Raw genomic sequence first — 27128 nt, forward strand, 5'->3', positions numbered from 1 at the left:
CACATTAAGGTATTCTTCCCCAAAAATTATAATGTTGATGTCATTGAGTTATAGATGAGAAGTAAAAGTGAATAGTATGACTTTTGAACATACTAGGAAAGGCAAATAACTGTGGAACCCAAGAAACCATGTGTTCAATTTATTGTTCCAATCTATAATGGTCAATTAATTATATCTCTCTAACCATAAATGTTAACTAAATTATATATGTAAACTATTATATGCAAAGCATTGAAAACCAATGCTTTATTTCTGACAGAAGAAATAATTGGAAACCAATGCTTTATTTCTGACAGAAGAAATAATTGGATGAAAATATAATAGCTATACAATGGCAGCATTTTAATTTTGTCACTGTTTTTCATTGGCTAGAATATTTTTGTAAAAGAAACTTTCTCATATCTACTATTTGGTTACCCCCAGTACAAGTTTTATAGGAAGGATGGTATATATTATTTATTCTTTCCCTCTATATACTGATTTTTAAAATAATGAGTTGGTTCACTAGTTACCTTCAAAAAGAACTGATTGGTCTTTTGAGGTGTTAGTAACTTTAGGAGTTCCTGCATTTAAATATACTTGATATGTTTCAGTCCACTGCCGTTATAATATCCTTATTGATTAGCACATTGTACCATCTTTGGTCATTAAGAGTCTTGATATTGGCTTCTGAGTCTTTGGGACATGACCAATAAAGTGCATTTGCACTTTAGTATTACAAGATGTTACAGACATATTTTACATTTCCTGCCCTGACTCTAGACTTGCCATTTTTCCAAGGAACCCCTTGTTAAGGGTGCTAGAAGTGCTCATTGTTACTACTGGTTATTGTTTCCAATTCAAATTCAGTATCAAGGTGTTTTTCTGTAATCTCTTCCATTTTATATCAATATTTCCTTTTTTCCTCACTTCATTGCCAGAAACTATAAGATTAAAATAACACATCATTACTATTTGTTTCATTATATATTCACATACATTACACTGCTTAAAACAACAATACCACCAACCGCAACAATATGATTACTAAATGGTATCCCACTTGAAATATACCATCAGATTACTCTGTGTAGCAGTCACTTGAAATAGTTCTTTTTTGTGTGGTTACGCCACCAACTAGATACACTGTTAGTTCATTGTTTAGTTTTATTTATTTTTGCAGTTTGCTTTTTAAAAATTTAATTTTGTTTTATAATTTATATAAAATACCAGGTTCTAATAGCAATCCCTGTTCTACCTCTCTCTTTCCCCCCACATCCTATAGTTTTTTTCAAATTTCTGTTTTATTTATATATTTAAATTTATCTTTATTGTTGAAAGTATTACAGATGTCTCCCTCTTGTCCCCCATCGAACCCCTTAATCTCTTCCCTCCCCATTCCCCCTTCCCTCTCAGATTAATCAGTCTGTTCCATGCTTCCATGTCTCTGGATCTATTTTGTTCACCAGTTTATTTTGTTCATTAGATTCCACATATGAGTGAGATCATGTGATACTCGTCTTTCTCTGACTGACTTATTTCACTTATTCCAGTGTGTTTTTTAATGTATTATTTAAAATAAATATCACTCCTCCTTTGTAGGTAAATGGTAGAACATCATACACATATTTCTCCACTTTGCTTTTTTCACTTAACGGTCTATTATGGAGAATGCTATATAGTGGGATATAGAGATAATTCTCATTGTTCTTTTTAGGTTTAGTACTCCACTGTGTAGTATGTCATTGTAATTTATTCAGCCTGTCCCTCTTGATTGATCAGTGAAGGTCATTTATTTGAATGACTACAGTTTTAGCCTTGGAATTGGTGTTTTTTTGGTATTCTTACAGATCATAGGAATTTTTATGTTTATGTGAAAAATATTTTGTTTTTGAATAATAAAACTTAAATGACTTGTTTTATTAACATTTTGGTTATTGCTGTAATTGTTTTAATTTCATCACTTTTTTTTTTTTAGACCTCCACTGCAGATGTTTAAGGAATACTTTAATCTTGAGTTGCTTTAGTATTTGCCATAAAATTTTCCAGTAGTAGAGAAAATTAGCCCTGTACTAAGCTAACATTATTTAGCTTCATAGTATATAGAATGAAGTATTGAGTAACTGGTATATCTAATATATTTTTCTTGTTTGAAGTAGTTTGAAAAACATTACTGTTGAGGATTCATATCATTATAAAATGCTGGTAGGATTCCATCAGTGACATTTTCATGGTTTCATTTACAACTTGGAAAAAGTTTCATTAGCTTTGTCACTTGATCATTAAAGAACCAGCGATTTAAGGATATGAAAACTTTTAAATATTTGTGGTGGCTTATTTATAGGTTGGCTTTTCTTCATTTTAACCTTTATTCCATAAACATCCATTTGTATCCTCAAGGTTTTTCTTGGCTTGTCCTTGAAAATATATCCAGTATCTGTTTTTCGTCACCTCTTTCATTTCTCCTTGATCCTGGGCACAGTTGTTTTTCTTTGGAATTATTGCAGTTGCAGTAATACTAACCATAACCATCCTCTTCTCCCCATGTATTTTCCATATAGTAGCTCTAAGCTCTCCTACAGGTTCATAATGCATTCAGAAGCCAGAGTTCTGGCGACCTATGAGGCTATTGTTTGGCCCCTCATCACCTTTCTTACTTCATTTCCTTCACTTTTCTCCAGGCTCTTTTCATTCAGTCACGCTGGTCTGGTTCCCTTGCTTATTAGCCTTTAAACAAACTAAACATCATGCTTCATAGTCTGATCCTGCTTGATTTCTGTCTGGAATTAAATACTAGTAGTTATTATTGGTAAAAGAATCAGAAATTCTTACCAATTTAAGAGCTATATAAACTCACCACACCAATGAGGAACATTATAATACTCCTGAACTCAAGCTCAGGAATCAGACAGCTCTGTTTAAATTTTAACTCTGCCAGGTAATTGGTGTTAACTTTGAACAAATTACCAGCTTCTGTGAACCTCTGCTTCCTTGTCTGTTAAATGGAAGTGTTAATACTTGTCCCTGCTTTATAAGATTATTTTGAAGATTAAATGAGATAATATGTATAAGACACTTGGCACAATGTGTAGCATATACTTAGAATTCAGTAAATGTTAGCTAAATTACTTAGTGCAATTTTTGGTTACTACTTTTAGTGCAAAAAGATAAGCTCTTGGTTCTCCTAGGTTATTATAATTTTGTCTCAGGACAAACCTAGCTAGATAAGAAGAGCAGAGGAAAAATGTAGTCATTTGTCATAATATCTTTGATTTGTGGGTATTTGAGCCCCAAGAAGAGTTGGCAAATCCATAAATTTTTGTTTTATTTACATATTTCTTGTCAAGAATGATACTTGTTAGTGTAAACCAGACCAGGCATTTTGATTAAAAGTCTCAGAAGGTGAAACTAAGTCTAGGTTCCTATGAAAATAGTAAAATTTTATTTGAGAGATACGTATATCTTGCTATAATGACAATGAGGTCTGTTTGTCTAAAACTATAAAGGTAATGTTCTCATATACATTTATATTCCATTTTTTAAACAACTTTATGGGACTGTTCACTGTTATTTCCATTTCACAGAAGTGGATCCTCATTCTCAAAGACTCAAATTCTGATGTTCTATTCATTATAGCACAATTGTTTCCTATAGTTTTGTTAGCCATTGTGAGATATAAAAATGACTGCAACATAGTCTCTAACCTTCAAGTTTACAGAAACATGTGAAGTCGATTAACTAAGACCAGATGGAGTAAATGGACCAAGAGATGAACAAGTAGCAATGAGGAAGAACTGGTTAATTCTATTTAGGCCAATCAGAGAAAGATTCTATAACAAACAACATTATTAAATGATAAGTAGAGTTTTTGCCTCTGGGAATTGAAAGCTGCTTGAGGAAAGTCATGTTATTCATGAGTGAGAAATAATATATGTAAAGCACTTAGCTGGCTTCTACTGTATTAACAGTTGTCATTTCTTTGTTAAAACATATTGACTGATTTCCATGAGGTGGTTAGAATGGAACACTGCAGCTAATGAGCTACTTCTACTAAGTTCACTCACTTTCAGTTCCACCAGTTCAGTTGCAAGACTACCAAAAGTTAGTTGTGTTTTTTAGCCTGTTAATGCCTGTTGAACTTGTTAGTAATTATATAATTTAACCAGATAGCCCCAAACTGATAAAATGTGTACAAAAAAGAAAATTGTTGCTGTAACTAAATTTAACTCTTTGGAAAGACTCAATAAAGGCAAGGCCCTAAATATATAATTGCTGTTTAATTAGACATGGGTTTGACAACTGAAAGAATAAAAGAAAAATTACCTAGATTGTTTTTCAGTTTACTTCAAGTTTTTCCTTCACTTTAAAGATACTTTGAAGTCTTAGACAACACATTATTATGGGCATGGTTTGTTTAAGAAAGACAGCATGGATTTGTCTTTGGAGACATTCTTTAATACCTTTTATGTTGAAATGTCTTATTTACATTTATTTGTTTTCATAAATGTACTATGTTTTATAATTCCCTGTTTTAATCAGCTTTTCTTGTTAACCAAGCAAATACTGACCCCGATTGTAGTGGATAAAAAGGTTTCTCTGGAGCTGTAATTTTTTTAGGGGGGGAAGCATTAGTGGAAAAAGGAGAGCGTAGTAGATAAAACTGGGAAGTCTTTGTTTATCCCACTTACTATAAATTTACTTTTTGCAAAAATATTAATGTATTTGGTTATAGAGTGCAACCTCAGACTTAGTGGAGTTGTTACATAAGCTATATTATCTTTCTAAAATATGAATTTTATATTTTTGGATGAGTGATGGGTTTGGGTGAGTGTTGGTAGACCTATATTATAATTCTTCTTTTATAGGTGAGGAAACTGAGTCATAGCAATCACACAGTAAATGGCAGAGGTAGGATTTGAATCTACACAGTCTAACTTTCCATGTCTGCATGTTTAGCTACTGCACTATTCAACCTTTCTTTCTAGCCTTTGTAGTTGGGAAAATGATGCCATTGAACTTATTAAAGGATCTGAAAAGCAAGAGGAGAGAGTGTATTGGAATGTGGATTTAGATATGCTTAATTTGAGATGCCAGTGGTAAAGGTGCAGTAGGAACCCAGGAATATTTTGGGTACGTTTTTAATGCATATACTAGATTTCATCAAATCTAAGATTCCATTGTTATACACAATGCCAGTATTTTATGTACTAATTTAAAAGATTAAAATAATCAAATTATGTTAGTGTTGTTCTTTTAACTTTTTAATCACCTAGGGTTTTTTCTTTTTTCACATAGTATTTTTCTCTGGGCAACTTAGTGTTACTGATGTTACATTGCTTAAGAATGTTCTGCTGTTACCTTTGGGATTTTCTTCTAAGCCACTGATATACATTCTGCAAATTTTGATGTTGGTCCTTTCTTGATCTTACCAGAAAGTATCAACAAAAAGTTTCAGACAGCATCCAGGAAAACATTTTAAGCAACAGTTAAGCTCAACAAATAAGGGAGTAACAATGCACATAAGTCGACTGACGTGAGGACAGATATTCACAACTACTTCTTATCTGCCACCTGGCCATTTTAAGACATTATTTAGAGTAAGATCCATTGATTGTAGAAGATTTCAGTGATATTAAAATGTAAGGGAAATGTACATCTTTTAACCGTTACACATAAGTAGGATTTTTGCCTCTGGGAATTGGGAGCTGCATTAATAAAGTAATTGATTTTAATAAACAAATATGTGTTTTTAGGAGTTCGTTCATGATCAAAAAAGTATAGAGTCACTGTTCTGGGGAATAATTGAGAGGAACTGGAAATGCTAAAGACAGAACCTTCACGACCTCCTATATTTAATAAAGGTGCAAAGAGAAGAGAGGAATTAAAATTTCCCCACAGTTTGAATTTGTTTACAGATGACAACCCAGATGCCTACACAACTGGAAATAGAGCCTAGTTTCACAAATAGACCAATTTCTCTCACAAGTATTAACCTGGTTTTTTCTATTGGCAGAATTAGTTATATCTGTAGCATAATTGTGGAATTATGATGTCAGAAATTAAAATTTGGCAAGGTGTCAGGACTACTAACAGCTGTACTAATAACATGATTTATATACAAAAATAATACTTCCATCTGTGGGTTTTTGCAGATTGAAGTATTTTCAAAAGGTTAAAAACTGGTAATGTTATAAACTTTGCAATTTATTGACAATTAAAAATGAGAGAATTTCTGCCTCTAGGCAGATAGAATAGATATGCTTTATTCTCTTCTTCCTGCTAAGTACAACTAAAAACCCTAAACATCATATATAAACATAAGGAACCCTCTAAAGGTAGAAAGAAGGCAGAGCAGCTAGGGATCTGAAGAGCCAAAAAATGACACAGATGAGTTTTTTGGCTTTTCTTATTGCCACATATATCCCATACTTGGAGCTGAAGAAGCTGGTAACCCAAAGCACCAATGAATGCAGACCCAAAAAAGCCTAATCTCTTTAGCCAAATACTAGGAGAGGGGCACCCTTGCAAGGCAGAAAACTTAAAATAATAATAATTAATAGTAATAATGGTAACCACTCTACTCCAGCCATACACCGTGGGAAAAAAATCTTAATCCCACACACTCACCAGCAAAGGCCAAGTAGGGAGTGTAGACTTCCATCCTTACTAGACTGTAATAAGGCACCCCAATACCCACACTGTAGTGATGTAAGATTAGGCTAGATACAGAGCCAGACAAGACTTTTATCCCCATCAGATGGTTAGTCTCCCCCTGCCCCCCACTTGAAGTGGAGACCATATAGGAAGCCTGGACTTTCACCCCTACCTGGCAGGTAAGGAGGAGGTCTTACTCCTTCCTGCTCGGGTGGTGTCTAAATCGGCCTAGTAGACAGTGAATACTTTTCACCACCACCACCAAGCATTAAAGAGCCCTACCTCCCTCCCATCATGGTGTCAGTGGAGGCTACATGGGGAATAGTGAGACAAGGATATCCTTCTCAGCTAGGTAGGTATCAGTATAGGTTTGGTAGTGAGCCAGAAGTAACAAGGAGCTGCCCCATCTCTGATATCACTGGAGGCTGAATGGGGAACCTGGACTTACACTCCCCACCTTCCTCTGCTAAGGTAGGGCCAGATAAAGCCAGCTGACATAGAAGATTTAAGCACGATCTATTCATAACACATTGCCCAAAGTGTTCATATTTCATTTGAAAATCAAGTCAGACCAATAAATATCTCAAATTAAGTGGAAGAAGATAATCAATAGAGACCAACCAACATTTCTGTGACAGTAATGTTAATCTTTAAATTATCTGATAAAGATTAGCCCGGCCGGGCATGGCTCAGCTGTTGAGCCTCGACCTAGGATCCGGGCAATCGGGGTTCGATTCCCGGTCAGGGCACATGCCCGGGTTGTGGGCTTGATCAATGACTCTCTCATCATTGATGTTTCTATCTCTCTCTCTCCCTCTCCTTTCCTCTCTCTGAAATCAATAAAGATATATATAGATTTTTAAAATTATCTGATAAAGATTATAGAGCAGCTAGCATAAAAATGTTTGAACAAGTACTTACGAGCTTGCTTAAAACAAATGAATAAGTCTCAACAAAAAAATAGAAAATCTGCAAAGAAGTAGAAGGAAAATATTAGGAAGAACCAAATGGGAAATTTTTTTTATTTTAAATGTTTTTATTGAGTTTAGAGAGAAGGGAGAGGGAGAGAGAGAAACATCAAAGATGAGGGAGTCATCATTGATAGGCTGCCTCCTGCACGCCCCCCATTGGGAATTGAGCCCGCAAACCCAGCTTGTGCCCTGCCTGGAATTGAACCTTGATCTCCTGGTTCATGGGTCGAAGCTGAGCCACACCGCCTGGGCCATCTTAACCATTTTTAAGTGTGTAGTTCAGTAGTGTTGTTTATTCATTGCACAAGAGATCTCTAGAATTTTTCATCGTGCAATACTGCTACTCTGCCATTAAACACTTTGTCCTCTCCTCTCCCTGTAGTTGTTGGTAACCACCTATTTTCTGTTTTTATTATTTTGACAACTTTAGATACTTCATATAAGTGGAATCATAAAGCATTTGTCCTTTTGTGACTGGTCTATTTTGCTTAGCATAATGGTCCTGAGGTTCATCTTTGTAGCAGAATTTCTTTTTTTTTAACGCTGCACTCACTGACTTTCTCAGATTTAAAAACCCATGTATTGAATACATGAAACATTCATATATTGGTTAAACTGACTTTTTGATACTAGTTTTCCTACACTACATAAGAAACTCAGTATTTATTAAATTTGGACACAAAATATATTGAGCTCTTGCTGATGAAGTTACTTTCTCCTTGTCTCTTTGATCACTGTTCTCAGCTTCTGATTTAAAGACAAAATTTTAATTAAAAAATCAGATTTTTAAAATAAACTATTTCTCTTAAACAATTTTATCTGTAGTTTGATATTTGACAAAATTCAGAATCCAAGATAATTGAGACTGTCAAAATTTGTATTACAAATTCAGTTAACACTAATTCTTTTTAAAAAATTCTTTTAAATTACAGTTGACATTCAAAATTATGTTAGTTTCAGGCGTACAGCATAGTGGTTCTGAAACTTACATAACATTTCTGTAACTTATAGAGTGGTCCCCCCTGGCACCATACGTAGTTATTGCAGTATGATCGACTATATTCCCTATGCTGTACTTTACATCCCTGTGACTATTTTGTCACTACCAATTTGTATCTCTTAATCCCTTCACCTTTTTCACCCAGCCCCCCAGCCCCCTGCCATCACAGAGTAATTCTAACACAGACAGAATCCTACCTGCTTATTTAATACACCATATCCAAATTGTAATCAGTGACTTGGTTAACTTTATACCTTTCGTTTGGTTTTTTAATAATTTTGTAAAATTCCATTTGGACCGTGTCTTCATTTTAAGATGTTAATTTATTTATTGAAAATTATTTATTTATTATAAATTCAATAAATTTGGCAGTTCACCATTTTATCACTTACAAAATTCATAAAGAATGTCATCATTTACTAAGTAGCATTTCCTGTTTTGGTCTCCTTTGCATTACTTGAATAAATCATTAACTATTTACCTTTGAAGCATCAAGAAAGTTGCCCATCGAGAAACAGCCTGATTTTCTGACTTTCAGTTTGGGACTTCTATGAGAAATGTTTGGGTTTTTTCTTTCTAAGAAATCTTAGAATAAATATAGTATATATTTTCTAATTAGCAGTCACTTGAGCTTCTTATAACATCCCAGTTGGTTTGTTATGAAGGAAATCTAGGCCTGTGTTTGTTATGAAGGAAATCTAGGATCCCTCAAAGTGAATTTCTATATTTTGTTTCACATTATCTTAAACATTACTTTGTAAATGTCTTGATTTTGCATGATGTGATAATAGAATTTTAATTTTAATTTTAGATAACTCATTTAAACTTCATACAGCCCTGTAAGTCACATATAAATGAGACTTCAAATGTTTTAAGTTAATGAATGTCACAGAGCTTTCCAGGCAGAGGTGGGAGTCTAACCCAAAGTCTGTAGAACTTAAAAAACTTTTATGCTCTTTTTCATCCAACCAACATTTGAATGGCTTCTTGAGACTATTAATAGTAGATAAGAATTAATACCATGGGACTTTATGTATTTTAATACATCCTTTTTTAAAATGTACATTTGCAATCAATAGTTCTGGAGTGCAAAAGAGGTTTGCGAATTGTATGCATGCGATGCATGCGCGTGTGTGTGTGTATCTATATATATATGTGTATATATATGTGTGTGTGTATATATATATACACACACATATATATATACACCTTAACTTTTGGCTCAGGGATTGCTCCAGGCCCTGCTTCCTGCCTCTAGTTTTGGAACTTTACTCTTGTTATTTTCTCTTAACATCCTTCCTGTTTATATAAATTTTGGATTGTCTATATTTGGCTTTGACTTGGTATTTCCTTGAGACTCTGCTTCCCATATAGCTCCCTCTGCTGCAAGTACTGCAGCTACATTGAGGTATTTCTTTTATTTTCAGTATTTATATCCTGTGAATGATTTCTAATATTGTACCTAAGCAAAATAGAAGTGGTTTTATGTGTAAATATCCCTAATTACAAGGTTTTGCCTAGTAGAATAGTTTCATTTTCATATTCTTTTGGATCATAATACAGTTTTTACTCCACACATTTTTTTCTTTGCTTCATAATTCATTTATTTATTTGTAGTATATAAATGTTCTTGTTTAGTTTTATATTATGTTTTCCAAAACTGTGAGAAAGAAAAAGTTACTTCAATTCAGGTATGACTTCTGTCTGTAAAAAACCCATGAAAATCATAAAAAATGAAACATTACTTTGTAAGGGAGAAATGTTTGCAACATGTTACTAAGTTTAAAAACAAGCTACAGAATGATATGGCAGCCAGATTGTGGTCTGATACACATATATATAATACACTTGCTGCAGAAAGCTTGGATTACAAAAAATTTCTTCTCACCAAAAAAACCATAACTAACACAAATCCCTTCTAATCCTACCTCTTACAGATGATCGGTTAATTTTATAGTGTGTATTCTTTCTTTTTTTTTTTTTTTCTTTCTATGTGTGTGTGTATGTATCTGTAAAAGTTACATCTCCACATAGATACATCTAGCTAGATGGGGAGTAAAGGCCTTCTTAAAGCAAAAGATTGGCAAACCTGACTTCATAAAACCTTTAAAATTTAGTAAAATACAAAGTGCTATAAGAAAAGTTTTTTAATGCAGTGAAATGAAATACGAAAAAAAAAATTTGTAGCACATCTATTAGTCAGATGCAGGGAATAACAAGTTTTTTCATATATCATTAATACCACTATCAATCCATCACATCATGTAAGCCAAGAACTTTAATTTACCTTAGACACCTTTTTCACATTGACTTCTCATGTCCAGCTGATCTCCTAACATCTCCTAGGTGTCTCTAGAATTCATCCATTTCCTCTTAATGAATGGGGCTTCCAACATAATTGTTTTATACTACTACTGTAGCTACTTAACTGGTCTGCCTACTTTCATTCTTTCTCTATTCTAATTTATTTTCCATACCACACAAAGTGATCTTTTAGAAAACACATACCTGATCATGTAAGCATCTTACAAAAAATAAACATTCGCTCACTTTTGGCGGGGGGGGGGGTATCAGAGACAGAAATATGTAGAGATTTATCAGTTATTTCAGTTACTCTCAAGAAAATGAACCTGGCCCCTGTCTAGCCATACACACTTCCTGTCACAGGGTTTTGGTTCCTTTTGTTCTCCCTTCCTGGAACACACTCTTTTGGTTATCTTTGTTAGTACCTACATATTCTTCAGGAAATTCTTTTCTCACCTCACCAAATCAAATTACTCTATTTTTCACTGCTAGATATGACAAAATTCTCTGTCATAAGACTTACCATAATTTTACATTTATTTGGGTGATTTGTCTAACTCTTTTACTAGACTGTAGGCTGTTTGAGGCGAGGGGCCACGCTTGTTTTTGCTTACCGTTGTAGTGCTAGCATGTAACATAGTGCTAGATGCATCCTAGACACCTGTTTTAGTCAGCTTTGGCTGCTATAACAAAATACCATAGACTGGGTGGCTTAAACAACAGGCATTTGTTTCTCACAGTTCTGGAGACTAGGGAGTCCAAGGTACTGGCCAATTCTGTATCTGGCACTTTTCCTGTCTTGCAGGTAGCTGTCATCTTTCAGTGTCCTCAGGCAGAGAGGTCATGAGTTCTCTTCCTCTTCTAAAAGATCACTTAATTCCATCATGGGTACTCCACCTTCATGACCTCGTCTAAACCTAATTACCTCCTAATACCATCACATTGAAGGCTGGGGTTTCAACAAGAATTTGGGGGGACACAAATATTGAGCCCATAACAACACCCCATAAGTATTTGTTGAATTAACACATTAGAAATACAAGCAAAAGGTGTAAATAAGTTCACAAAAGGAAACTCATATGCCAGTAAACATACTGAAATATTTTCAACCTCATGTGTAATCAGGAAATAAATTTAAACAATGATAAGATGTTTCATCCTCATAATGTTGAAGAAATTTTAAAAGATTGATAATGTCAAGTGTTTGTTTTAGAACATGTCCGTTTGGAGGACGTTATCAAATAAAAGTATCATCCAGCCTTTACATATCTAGTGAAATATTTTCAGCTATTAGAAGGGAAACAATGCATTCCAGTGCATTTAAAGTATTCCCATTAATTTTTGTTTTACAATAAGAACCTCAAAGTGACTATGCATATATGTTTATATATACACATATAAATTCATAGCAAAGGTACTGGAAAGATATTTGCCATATGGTTGATAGTGTTTACCCCTGGGAAGAGATCATGATAGTAGAAGAAGAGGTTTAAAGAGGAGGCCTTTCCTTTTTCTTTTTAAATCAGTGGATTTTTTATTATTATTATTTTTTACTATTTTTATAATGAGAAGGTTATGTAGTCTGTGAAAAAAAATACAATTAAGAGTTAAGTTGTTTAGAGACATAGAGAAAAACTCATTCTTTATATATAAAAAAGGAAAACCAGGGATGCAAAAAAGAGCATGGTTTAGTCTGGAACTACAAGCAGTTCCATATTGTTGGAGCTTAAAGTGTGATACAGGAAAGAAGAGGAATGAGGCTGAAAAAGAACACAAAACCAGATTATTGAAGGTCATGTGTGTTTTCTCCTACTATGGACAGCCACTCAAAATTTTTTTAGTTAGAAACTGACAACGGTTATGTTACATAGATGATTCTAGGACAGGTGCAGTTGACACATGAAAGTGATTGATAACTGTCTGTATCTGGATCCCTTTGGCAGGTTTGATGAAGCCTATGGATACTTTCTCAGAATTGTGTTTTGGATGCATAAAATACAAAGTATAATGAAAACCGATTTTATTGGATTTCATTTATCAAAAATTAGAAAAATACATTTGTGGTATATAGTTATATATGTGCTTCTTTAGTAATACATTAAATAAAAAGACCTAATGATTGGTCTAATAACTACTTTAATTTCAAAATAGTGGTGAGCATACATAATATTTTAAGATATCTATGTCAGTGGAATTGTCTTCTGAATTATGTCCCTGGACCCCAAGTAAGAACTGTTGCTATGGCATGAGACTGGGAGCATGAAGATCAGTCAGTATGGAGATAATGAAAAATCTTAGTGGAGACAGTCTGAAATGACTCTATGAAAGACTTTCTAATTATTATTAAAAATCAGCATTTTTTTGCTCCCAGCTGGGTGGCTCAGTTGGTTGGAGCATCATCCTATATGCCAAAAGGGTTGCAGGTTTTATTCCCAGTCAGGGCACATACCTAGGTTGTGGGTTTGGTCTCTGGTTGGGTGTGTATGGAAGGCAACCAATCTATATTTCTCCCCTCTTTTCTCTCTAAAAATCAATAAAAATATCCTCCGGTGAGGATTTTTAAAAAATCAGCATTTTTTTTTGTATTGATAGGGCAATTTGTGTACATTATAGAAAAATTAAGAAATATAAATAAAACTTAAAAAGAAAATATGCCCTATGGTAGTTATTTAAACCTTAAGTAATACAGATCCTATCCTTGGTGTTTTTAGGTTTTTTAAAAATATTTTTTATTGATTTTTAGAGAGAGAGGAAGGGGGGGAGAGAGAGAATCATCAATGTGAGAGGGCGGAAACATTGGTCAGCTGCCTGCTGCACACCCCCTAGTGGAGGTCGAGCCCACAACCCGGGCATGTGCCCTGACTAGGAATCCAACCAGCAACCTTTCTGTGCACGGGACAATGCCCAACCAACAGAGTCACACCAGCCAGGGCCCTATTCTTGGTTTTCATTGATGCTCTTACATAGTTTTCCTCATTGGCTATGCATTTAGTCTTATTTCAGTGATATCATCCTTGCTTAACTGTCCTCCCTTTGATTTTACAGGTTTTTGATTGGTCATGGAGCACATGTAGGAGCTGTCAACAGTGAAGGAGACACACCTTTAGATATTGCTGAGGAGGAGGCCATGGAAGAGCTACTTCAAAATGAAGTTAATCGGCAAGGTAATATAAAAGCAGCCTAAATGGAAAAAATGTTTACAACTGTTTTAGAAAGAACATGATACTTTTTCAGTAAATTGTTGACATTGAAAGACAATTATAATTTGAGTGAGGGGGAAAATCAGCTTATCTAACATACAGTATGATTCTATTTGAAAAATATGTTTCCCAACTCTACATCTTAATATTTTTAAACTTGAAAGAAGTATCTTAAGTGGTAGGATCAGGCATAAAATTATATGGTAATAAGAGTTTGGAGAGAAATAAAACAGGCAAAAAGGTTAAGATGTGCATAGGATGAATGTGACACATTGTAAGTTTAAATAAGTGGTCAAGAAGTTCTCACTGATAAAGTGGTACTTAAGCTAAGATCTGAATGAGGAGAGGGGATGAATCATGTGGATATGGGGATGGAACATTCCAGACAGAGGGAATAATGAATGCAAAGATGCGAGGGTACCTGGTGTATTCAGAGAAGCAGCAAGTAGCCTAGTGTGACTGGAACAGGCAGAACAAGGAAGAGGCTGGAAGGGGATAAGGTCCCAAAAGATAACAGTGACCCATATTACATAAGGCTGTATGTGCCATTGGAAGGACTTTGGCTTTTAGTATGAGTGAAATATGGAGCCAAGGGTTTGAGGTAAAGAAATGACATGATCTGACTTACTTCTGGAAGGATCTCTGTGGCTGTTGTGTTGAGAATAGATTGTAGGATATTAAGGGCAGAAGTAGGAGAATGACAATGGCACAAGTCGGGTGGTGGTAAAACAAAGTGATGAGAAGAGGTTGGATTTTTAGATATATTTTGAAGGTTTGGCCAAGAGGGATTATTGAATGATTAAAGGTAGGGTGTGTAAGAAAAAAGAAAGCAGGGGAAATTCTAAGATTTTTTGTTTGAGCAACTAGGTAGATAAAGTTTCAGTCTGAGAGGTGAATATTGTGGGAAAAGTAGATTTTGTAGGGAAAGTTCAGGGGTTCATTTCCAAGGCATGCTAAATTTTTAATCTATTAGATATCCAAGCAGTTGAATATGTGAGTAGAGAGAGGTGCAGGCTAGAGAGCCAAATTTGGGAGGTGTCAGTTTATAGATGAGGAGTGATTGCTTATGGGTAGAGTTTCTTTTAGCAGTGATGGTTGTTCTAAAACTGTAATAATCGTAACATAACTCTGCAAATTTACTAAAAACCACTGAATTGTATACTTTAAATGATATATCTCAATAAAGCAGTTATTTTATATACTATATATATATATATATGTGTGTGTGAATATATATATACACACATCAGTGAAATTCAGCAATTCCTCTTCTGGGTATATACCCAAAGAATTAAAAGGAAGGTTTCAAAGAGATATTTGTACACCCATTTTTAAACGACATCATTCACAATGACCAAAATATAAAGGTAACGCAACTGTCCATCACCAAATGAATAGATAAACAAAATGTGCTATATACATACAATAGGATACTATGCATTGTTAAGAAGGAAATTCTGACACATGTTACAGCCTGAATGAACCTTGAGGGCATTGTATTAAGTGAAATAAGCCACTCACAAAAAGACAAGTACTGTATGATTTCACTTATATGAGGTGTATCTCAAGTAGTCAGATTCATAGAGAAAGTGGAATGATGACTGTCAGGAGCTAGGAGGAGGTAGAAACGGGGACTTGTTTAATGGGTATAGCATTTTACTTTTACAAGATGAAATGAGTTTTGGAGATTGATTTACACAACAATGTAAATGTACTTAACACTACTGAACTCTATACTTTAGACTGGTTATTAAGATGGCAAATTTTATGTTTTGTCTATTTCACTACAATTAAAATTCTAAATATATATAAATAAAATTACTGTGTGTGATTTCCACTATATTTCATTTGGCAGTGATTAAATGGGTATTATCAAAAGAGAAATGTGTTTTACTAAGGTTAAAGGATAAAGAAAAAGTATGAATATTGGGTTAGAGGGTTGACTCCTACTGAAATGTGATTCATCAGGAAATAGAAACAGAGATATAGAAACTAAGCCAGTCCCTTGAAAAGAGATTTTTATTCTTTGGGATTAGGAGAAGTCATAATGACTTCTCAGTTGTTCCTGGAAAAGAAATTTTTATTACTTGGGATTCAGAGAATTCATTATGACCACTCAATTGTCCCTGGAATAGAGATTTTTATTCCTTGGGATTAGGAAAATTCATAATGACTACTCAGTTGTTTAAAAAGAAAAATCTTAGGCACTAAAACTGAGAAAATATTTAAATGCCAAATAGAATTGAGGCATTATAACAAGTGGTTAAAGATACTAGGAGAAACAGGACACACTTAGAAAAGTTGTCTTAAACTGAAGTTTGAATAAGTACACAGAAGAGCTTTTAACAACTATGCCCTAGGCAGGCATTTTGGAGTAATGGGATCTTCAATATTTGAGGAAACTAGAAGAATAGATACAACTCATCACAGGCTAGAAAGAAGAGTACCTTATCTACCATATTGTCCTGATGAGTGCACAGATAGCTAGCAGTTTCCTGTAAAACTGGTTAAAGTAAATTGTTTTGTACTGTCTAATATTAGCAAGTATTAGGAACTAAGCAAGGCATGGATAGGTACAGAAAACTTCTTGCCTTTGGTTCCCTTTTATAAAAAGAAAACTGTTAGCAATGCTGATTTTAATTGTAGTGATTCATTCACTATTGATTAATGTGCCATCAGATGTTCTGAGTGCTGGGTATTAAAGGAAGAAAAGACGACAATCTTTGTTCTTAAGAGTTTCACAGTGGCAGATATATCAACAGAGCTTCACAGTGCAGTGTACTATGTGTAAAATATAGATAGAAACAAGGTTGTGGGAGAGCAGAAAAGGCTCCAACTGCAGTAGTCAGGAAAGGTTTCAGAGCGATGACATTTGAGAAGGAGTTTGCTTGGCAGAGAAGGGAGGCGATGGACAGAAAAGGCATATCAGAATGGGCTGCCAGCAAATGCAAAGAAAAGGAATTGGAGACATAGCATATATGGAGAATTTATTAGAATTGTAAAGGAGATAAAAAGTCAAGATGGAATTAGTAGGAGTTGGAAGTGAGGCATAAAAAGATTGGGCTGGATCCAGATGGTAAGGACAAGTATTTGATAGGCACTGAACAGATGCAACAAAGATCTCAGTAAGAAATAACCTGATTGGTTTAGGTTTTTAGTAATAAAGCTGATGGCAATTTGGAGGATGAATTAAAATTCGGGGGAAGGGAGGGTGCATGGTGACAAAGAAGGCTCTTAAATATTAGCCCAGATGAAAGATGATAAGGGCCCAAACTATAACATTTAAGATGGGAAAGTAGAGCTTTCTTGAGGTAAAATTAAAGTAAAATTAAAACAGTTTGGTGAAGAATTGAATGGGGAGATGGAAAAAATCATTTGCCTTCCTGAAGTTTCCAGTTTAAGAAGTAATGACTGGATGAATTTATATGGGAAAATGTGGGACACAGCAGGAAAAGATTTAGGAAGTACATGAGTTTGTTTTGGGATATGTTGAGTTTGTGGTGGCTAAAGCATTTCTAGAAAACAGTGTCCAGTGCACTGTTGGAACTTAGGAGATGTCAGGGTGGAAAATGTAAATCTGGGAGAATAATACATGAGGGAGAATTCTGGGAAATAGTAAATGAGATGACTGTGGAACTGAAAAGGGAAGAACTAATACTAATAATAGTAGCTAACTCTTATTAAATGCTGGTTATATGCCAGGCATTGAGCAAAAGTCTTTATGGGTATTACCTCATTTCATTTCATCCTCATAGCAACTTAATAGATTAATACTACTATTATTCCCATTTTACAGATGAGAAATTGAACTTAGTGATTTGCTCAAAGTCATACAGATAGGAAGTGGTGCTGTATGTAGTTCAGTCCCAAACCCTATGATAGATATCTTGAGCCTACACTCTTCATCACTGTCCCAGACTGCACTTACTAAGAATGTGTCCTGCCCTGGCCGGTGTTGCCCAGTGGTTAGAGTGCCTTGGGTTTGATTCCTGGTCAAGGCCACATACCTGGGTTGTAGGTTCTGTCCCCAGCCTCCTTCAGGGCGAGTACAGGAGGCAACCAAACGATGTGTCTCTCCCACATTGATATTTCTCTTTCTCACCTCCTCCCTCTCTACCTCCCCCACTCTTTTCCTCCCTTCCACTCTAAAAATCAAGGGGGGTAATATCTCCTGGAAAACATAATGCTGTTTACTTTTTATATAATTTTCATGAATTTATATAGCATAACTATATTCCAAAGAAACCAAAAGACAGGGACATCTTTAATAGATTTTAATAATTATAAAAGAACTACCCTAAATTTATCTCTGGTAATAATAATATTTCTCACATTGTTTATCCTGGTATGAAAGTTGTTATTCAGTATTTTAAAATTCTTTAACCATTCTTTTTTTTTCCTTCTAATTTCTCCTTCTAATATATTTGATCAATAACAAGTTAATATAAGTAAATTTCCTTTGAAAGTAGTAATGATTGACTCTTGCTGGGTTGCTCAGTTGGTTAGAGTATCAATCCCAGTACGCCAAGGTTGCAGGTTGGATCCCTAGTCAGGGCACATACAAGAATCAACCAGTGAATGCATAAATAATCAGAACAACAAATTGATGTTTCTCTTTCTCTCTCTCTCTCTCTCTCTCTCTTCCCCTTCCCCCTCTCTAAAATCAATCAATAAAAATTATAAGAAAGTTGTAATGATTCAACAGTGGCTAAACCTATTTCTAGTTTATATTTTAATGTAATTTTCTTTATTTCACTTGGGACACAAGTCAATTTTTGTATCTTAGCTCACCAAATGTCAGTTTAATTTAATTTAATTTAATTTTTTACCTAAGAGATTTGACTACATTTCAATCTAATAGTTATTGTTTTTCAGTAATAGTGACAGATATTAAATAGTCTAATCACTGTATTATACCGAATTTAGTTTTAATATCTGTTGTTTTCGTTGTTTAAAAACCTTGCAGGGGTAGTGGATGGATTAAATCGTAAATACATTATAAGATTTACTTTCTATTAGACCATAGACCAAGAAAAGAGAAGCAAAATCATAGACTTTTAGATCTGATAATGGTGTTTAATCCTGATCAGCACTTCACATACATCAGTTTATTTAATCCTCAGAGCAACCCTATGGGATAGGTACTTTCATTACCCCTATCTTAGAAGTAAAGAAACTGAATATTAGCACAGATTAAGTGTCTTGCCCAAAATAATAAAACTAGTAAGTGTAAATGGCAAGTCAGGGATTGAAACTCAGCAGGCTAGTTTGAGTTTTTCTAACTGGAGTTTCTTAAGCATAAGAAATTTTCCTTTGCATATGCTTGAATTTTAAACTTGAGTTGTTTTGTTTTTATATAATTCATATGAAAGGCCTTTTTGGAAGCAAAAAATTGTATTTTTTTTTGTAATTAGTTAAACATAGCATGAAATTAGATAAATCTAAAAGTAAGAAGTAGGGTTTTGGGTTTTTTAAATTTCAAGTCCAGAGGAAATTTAGAATAGTAAAAGATAGTAAAACTCTGAAAAAGTGGATAAAGATAAGAAGCTCATGTTTTAAAAGACTAATAAAAGAATAAAGCATAAGAAAATAAATCAGTCTGAGAAAAAATAACAGTAAAAAGATTTTTCTTAATGTATAATTCAGTTTTATAAGTTTTTTCTGAATAACATGAAAAGATGTCTTAAGTAAGATGACCTGGTTATCTTTTGGTAGGGAAATTTTAATATATAAAATTGTTTTATTATGGAAATGGTGATACTTTTAAAATAAAGATTATAATAGATTTTGTTCATTACACATATACAGTATATATAATTGATTGTTTTTATAAAGTCTATTTGGGAAATCTTTATTGCAAGTTTCTTTCAAATGTGGTAATGATATATTACAATCTTTAGTTTGAAGATGACTTTACCTGTACTTGTGTAATCTTGGGATTTAAGAATTTTTTTTTCAGCCATTTACCGTTAAGCTTCAGTTCAGCAGTTTAGCCATGTTTTGAGTGAATGGCAGTTTTTAAGCAAGCAAGTTAGGATGCAGCCCTGGAGGAGGGTAAAGCTTGCACACCAGCACCCATGCCTGTGCACCTGAGGGCCCAGGCAGAGATCCAGGAGATTAGAATGCTAGGTGACCATTAGAGGAGAAAGGCTAGAGGCTAAAAAGGCACTGAGACCAGGTATTAAGCAGCTTTATGAGCTGCTCCTGTTGTTTTATAGGAGGTGAGCAACTTATGTAGAAAAGTAGACAATATATTTTGATACAGCAGAACTGGTGTGACATTGGTGTGGGGAATGAAGCAGAAAGGACTGAGGCTGAATGAGTTAAAAGCCAGTAGTAGTAGTCAAAGTGTGAGACATAAGATATGAACTAAGAATGGTGGTAGAAGCCATCAAGACGACAGTCTGTGTCACAGGGATGGGGAACCTCCAGCCCACAGGCCTTGTATGGCCCTCAAAATCATTTAGCCTGCCCCTGCCAAGGCAACTACAGTTCTAGCCGTCACATTAGACGTGAGTTAATTAAATGTTTGACCAAATATAGCAGGCTAATTTTTAAGTTGATAATTTTTGTATGGCCCTTGAATGATGCTATAAATATCCAAGTGGCCCTTGGCAAAAAAAAGGTTCCCCACCCCTGCGGAGATGGCACCTCAAAAGCTGGTAATTAAAAGGATAGATTAAGGATGTCTTCCATGTTGCTGGGTAAGTATTAGTACCTAGCATAGTAAATGTAAGACAAACAGCAAGAAGCTTGGCTGGGGAAAATTGAGTTAAGATTTTAGCATTGAGTTGAGATACCCATGGCATATTATTTTATTAATTTTTTTGCGTAGTCTTGACCTCTTTTCTGTTCTCTGTACTCATATATCCGACTGACTACCTGATATCTCCAAGAAGATGTCTATTAGGGCATCTCAAACTTCACATTTTTCATATTAAAAACTTAGTTTTTTGCCTGGCCAGGCGTGGCTCAGTGGTTAAGCGTCGACCTAGGATCCAGGCGATCAGGGTTCGATTCCCAGTCAGGGCACATACCCGGGTTGCAGGCTTGATCAATGACTCTCTCATCATTGAAGTTTCTATCTCTCTCTCTCCCTCTCCTTTCCTTTCTGAAATCAATAAAGATATATTTAAAATAAAATAAAAACTTAGTTTTTCAAATTGCTCAGGCTAAAATAAAAACCTTTGATTCATCCTTGACTTCTCTTTTTCTCATACATCCAAACTAACAGCAAATTCTGTTGGTGTTCCTTGAAGAATCCAAAATCTAACCTCTTTACTAACTTCACTGCTACCACCCTGGTTTTAGTAACTATAATTTCTTTCCTGGATTATTGCAGTAGCTTTCAAATTAATACTTCAATTTCTGCTCTTAACCTTTTAGTTTAAGTGATCCTCTTAAATTAAGTCAGATTGTATTACCCTGCTCATTGTAGATACCCTGGTTTTTCTAATCAAAAGATCATTCTAAGCAGGCTTCTACCTCAGAGCCTACTACTAACTTCCCTCTGCTTGGAATGTTCTCCCATATTATATATAGTGTGACTGTAACTCACTTCATTTCTTGCTCTAAATGTCACCTTATCAAAGAGACTGTTCTTTACCAATTCATATGAGATAATACCTCTTTTTCATTACCTTCTGTCCTTTTACCCTGCTTTATTTTTCTTCACAGTTGTATCATCTTCTGCACATAAGTTGACTTCTGTACCCATAGCAACTTATAAAGTACCCAATATATAGTAGGCACTCAGGACATTGGATGGATGGATGGATGAAAAAACCCTGAACAGATAGTTGGATACATGGATATAATTTATAGGAGATATCTTAACTGAGGAGATGTGTGTGTGGTGTGTGTGTATGATTGTTTTTTACTCATTTATTCATTTAGTAAACATTTACTTACTGATCCCTTTTACTTGGTATCGGGTACTCATCCACCTCATCCACACAGTGGGAGTACAAGATTAAAAAGCAGTATCTTTACCTTTAATATTCTTCTCTAGTAAGATTGTAAATGCATTGTGGTATGTGCTGTTTATTAAATAGCCAGCCAGTGAAGCCATAAGACATGAGATCATTCATGATTTTCAGGATTATCTTTTCTATTTACTTTTTTCCTCAGGATGCTGATCTCTTTGAAGGTAAGAACTAGAGTATCCTGTTCCTTTTTAATTCTCCCCACTCTTATTATCAACCTAGCACAGTGCTTAATAGATTCTTTTAAATTAATGAACATCTATATAATTTATGAAAATTATAAAATTAATACTAATGATATGGACAATGTAATGACATTGGAAAAGGAAAGAACGTTTGGTAGAGAAATAATCTGTTTTAAGATCTGGTAAATTTTAGATGAAGACAGCACCTCCAAGTGTTCAGTAAACGTTTATACCTAATAGATTAGAGTTCAGAGAACTGGTTAAAGCAGTAGATAGAAATATGAGACTTAATTACATATGATTTTTTTAAAAACAAAAGGAATAATCAGTAAAGGTAAAAATAGAGCCAAAATAATATTGTGGGGCAAAAACTAAATACATAATCAGTAGAGAAGGCTAATAAAATATCTACAATATTCCCACAGTTTTCATTAAACCAGGTTGTTATAAGCAGCCCATTTTTCAAAAATAATTTCACTTTTAATTTTCATTTAAACTTGAAATGTTTTAGATAATTTTATTTTCCAACATAGAACATTTTCTATAAATAAATATAATTTTAATTTTATCAGGGGTTGATATAGAAGCAGCTCGAAAGGAAGAAGAACGGATAATGCTAAGAGATGCAAGACAGTGGCTAAACAGTGGTCATATAAATGATGTCCGGCATGCAAAATCTGGAGGTACAGCACTTCATGTTGCAGCAGCTAAAGGCTATACGGAAGTTTTAAAGTAAGCATTGTTTTCACAGTTGTTTTCCTACCTTGGTTTGTTTTCTTTACTTCGGTGTTCCTTTTCTTAAGATACCTTGCACACATTTCGAAACAGCTTATAAAAGTTATTTAATGTTTGTTTACAGAAAGAAAAACTGCTTTGAATATTGCTTTGTTTCTAAAGCTCTTTCACTCTCAAATTTTTATTATTTTACAGTCGTTTTCTTTAGTTGCAATTTTCCAATAGGTTAATAAGTGTCAGACAACCATTAGCTGTTACCTTCTTGGATAATAAATTATTACAGAATCGTTTTGAGGTTCCCAGATTGGTCACCTCTGGTTTCTGAGACTAAGAACAATGTCATATATTAACGTATTTCTGTTTAAACATTCTGAGAGCTTAGTTCTCAGAATTCTGAGAGCTTGGTTCCTATTGAGTGTTTATTAACATGTAATTTATTTCAAATAGTTTCTTTTTGCTATGTATACACTGGGACTCAAGTGCTATAATATTAAATATCAAGCCGTAAGCAACTTAGACTATATAGGGCTACATATTGATCAGCAGATTTCCTTGGAGCAAAGTTTCTTTATGTCACAATAAATTTTTGTGGGTTTTTTTACTTATACAGTGCAAAAGTGTTAGCAACTATGTGAAAAATATAATTTAGTGCATAACTTTTGTTATGGGTATATGAAAGGAAATAAGTCTGACCCTAGCAAAATCTACTCTACCCTTTATATTGCTTTTGTTCCTCTTGGGTTTCTAATATCATGTTGTTCTTATTCCCCCTCCTCCGTAAAAAAAGTGAAGCAGTTTAAGTGTATCAACTATTCCCAAATTTCTTCCTTTATTCAGTCCCTACTCCAATAATTTAAGTCTTCTCTTAGAGTAGTACAGTTAACTTCTGATTAGTTTCCTTGTCCCTCCTATCTGTTTCTCTTTAATCTAAAACTTTTTAAACTTTCAGACCCCATTATCGGGTCATGAAATGAACGTAGTGAGTCTCCAACAGCATTTTTAAAGAAAGAATTGGAAATATCAGAGTATTGCATATGGTAAAGGTAAATATGATTTGTTAAAAGTTTTTTCTGAAAACATGTATGTAAGTACTGGGCTACACTGTAAAATACTGTAGATTCTAGACTGCTTTCAAGTGGTCTTTGTAATTAGGTTATCCAGGTTCTTAAAATCCTTCATGAAGATTCTCAGTGGGGATCAGTATATATGTTAAACTCCTCAACTTAGCACATAAGACCATTTGTCATCTGGCCACTGGCTCCTCTTTTAAACTATGCAGCTATCATTGATCCTCAGACATGTATTATTCTGTCTGTATATACTTGAAGTTCTGTCATGATGTCTTAATGCCTACTCTTGTTTCTGTCTAGATACCTTCATTCACTATCTCTTCAACTTGGAGGCACATTTCTTTCGATCCTTTGTCTCAATTCAAGCCTCTTAAGCCTATGAAAAATAAAATGTTCAACCTCATTCATAATAAGTGTAGATAAAGCTATAATGAATTACAATTTTTCATTTATCATAACAAAGATCAAAATGTTTGGCACCCTGTCTTGGCAAGATTGGGGAAAAGGACTCTTACATTACTGGTAGAGATATAAATGACAATTGAGCAGATTCTGTCAAAGTAATAGTTATTCTTGGCTTGGCAGTTCTACCTCTGGGATTTTTTTAAATTTTTTTTTAATATATCTTTATTGATTTCAGAGAGAGGAAAGGAGAGGGAGAGAGAGAGATGGAAACATCAATGATGAGAGAGTCATTGATTGGCTGCCTCCTGCACACCCCCGACTGGGGATCGAGCCCTCAACCCGGGCATGTGCCCTGACCGGGAATCGAACCCTGATTGCCTGGATCCTAGGTCGACGCTCAACCATTGAGCCACGCCCGGCATGGCTACCTCTGGGAATTTTTAACAGATATTCTCACTCATATAGGAAGTAAGATACATGTTAGCAGTGTTGTTTGTAACAGGAGTAGGAGAATGGTTTGAATGAATTACAGTACATCCTTTCACTTGAATACTCTAGCAATTAAAACACTGTATATAGATATGGAAAGAGCACTAAGGTATATTGTTAAGTGTCAAAGTCAGGGAGAAAAGTGCATAATTTGTGTTTATTTAAAACTTAATTGTATTTGCTTATATATGCATAAGATTTCTCTAAGGATTCAATCAAAATTAGTAGTATGGTTATCTATAGGGAGGGGAAACTGGTTAAAGATCAGTAGCAGAGGAGTGACTTCACTATATAGGCATTCTCTTCTATTTTTAAACCTGTAAGTATATTATTTATGAAAATACATAAATTAAAATACATGTGAAATGAAAAATAAATAGAGGGTATCTTTTTCAAGTGTATTCTCCCCTCTGGTCCCCTTCCCCCCAAACACACACAACCCTTTTCCACTGATTTTGATGCTTTCAGTTCTGTACTCCCATTGCATCGCATCATAGAGCCTGTCTGTGAGGGCTGATTGTTGTTTCACTTGGTTTTTGTCCTCCATTAGAGGCTCTTTGAAAGTAATAGGTACTGTCTTAGATTTTTGAGTGTTCTTGTATGGCCTGGAGCATACACAAAGAACCATATATTTGGGCAGGGTGGAGGGTGTCTGTCTACCTTCCTGACTTTTTTTCTCCACACAGGCTCCCAGATACTTATAATTTTATATTGTTCAGGATATTTAATATTATTATAGTTCATATCTTCTAATGGGTATACCTTATATTCCAACATTATTCTAAGTTTCTGGTAATATATACACACATACATATGTGTTTTAAAATATATGTTTATTGATTTCAGAGAGAGGAAGGGAGAGGGGGAGAGAGAGAGAGAGAAACATCTGTGATGAGAGAGTCATTGATTGGCTCCCTCCCTACTGGGGATCAAGCCCGAAACCCGGGCATGTGCCCTGACCAGGAATTGAACCTCGATCTCCTGGATCATAGGTTGATGCTCAACTGCTGCTCCGTGCCATGCCGCCAGGCTGATTATATATATATATGTATATTAATGGACGTATTTTTATTTAAACCTTGATTTATATGCGTTAGCCTGTTCTTTAAAAGATTGGTGGTCTTCAGGCAGGTGGCAAGCATGGTATGAGAATTATATGGGGGACTTATTAAAAATATAGATTTACCAGGCCCATCTCCTAATATGCTGCTTAATCCAATAGGTCTAGGGTGGAGCTGGGCAGTCTTTTTTTTTTTTAAACTCTTCACATGGTTCTGTTATGGAGCCAGAATTGGAAACAGCTGCTTTAGATATTGTTAGGAAATAGGGAATTGGTACTTAAAATAAATGAAGGGTTATGTATTAGCTATCACTACCACCTTCTGTAGGTAAAAAGAAGCCCTTCTCAAGCTCAACATCTTGGAAAGTAAGGTAAAGGTCACCAGATTTCATGAGTTGTAAAGTATTTAGTGTTTCGCCTGTGTGTGTGGGGCTGTGCTATGTGCAATTTATAGACCCATTCTTTGCTCTCTGTGAGCTTAATTTCTAAATAAAATAAAGGTTGATGTCAGTATACAGTTAGAAGGGCATACTAACATAATTTGTGCAACTCTTTGCATTGTATTAAAATGTATTCCTGTTTTCTAGCTTTGTTGATGATTGGATATCTGCTTTCTACTGCTGCAGAAAAGTAGACTGGACCCCTTGGAATATTTGTTTTGCTTTGTTTTGTTCCTAACAATCACATTGTCATTTTCCTATGAAAATTTTTCATGGTAGATCATAAAGGTTTGTGAAAACTTTCACAGACTTGTTCCTCAACTATAAGGCAACAAAAACACTACAAAGTAAGCTTGTTCGATCCAGGTATATTTTTAGAACACATTTAACCTGAGATAAATTATCATATGGACACTTGAAGACTTCCATACAATAAATCAGTTTAACATACAAATTGATCCAGTAGCTTTAAATCTCACATTGAAAAATATAGGCTTTCCTCTGAAAAATTTAATATTAACAAGAATTAATCAGTGTCACACCAAACCATAAGACTTATAGGCATTAGGAATTAATTAAAGCTGAATGCATTATTATGGCAGTAACTCAAAATGCTCTTTGCCAGAGTTTTCTGAGAATTACTTTCTTTTG

At 34.5% G+C, this 27128-nt stretch overlaps 1 protein-coding gene across 4 annotated transcripts in view; it reads left to right on the forward strand.

Moving 5' to 3' along the window:
- The window catches only part of PPP1R12A (protein phosphatase 1 regulatory subunit 12A), a 129236-nt gene that overhangs the window by 47966 nt on the left and 54142 nt on the right, over window positions 1–27128 (forward strand). For all 4 annotated transcript variants that reach the window (XM_087814522.1, XM_016199419.2, XM_087814521.1 and 1 more), the window contains exons 3-4: window positions 13954–14072; window positions 22851–23010. In XM_087814522.1, coding sequence (XP_087670648.1) covers window positions 13954–14072; window positions 22851–23010 — 279 coding nt within the window. The remainder of the gene's footprint in view (window positions 1–13953; window positions 14073–22850; window positions 23011–27128) is intronic.

Source organism: Miniopterus natalensis, chromosome 2 (assembly GCF_054644295.1).
Source record: "Miniopterus natalensis isolate mMinNat1 chromosome 2, mMinNat1.hap1, whole genome shotgun sequence".
NCBI classification, from domain to species: Eukaryota; Metazoa; Chordata; class Mammalia; order Chiroptera; family Miniopteridae; genus Miniopterus; species Miniopterus natalensis.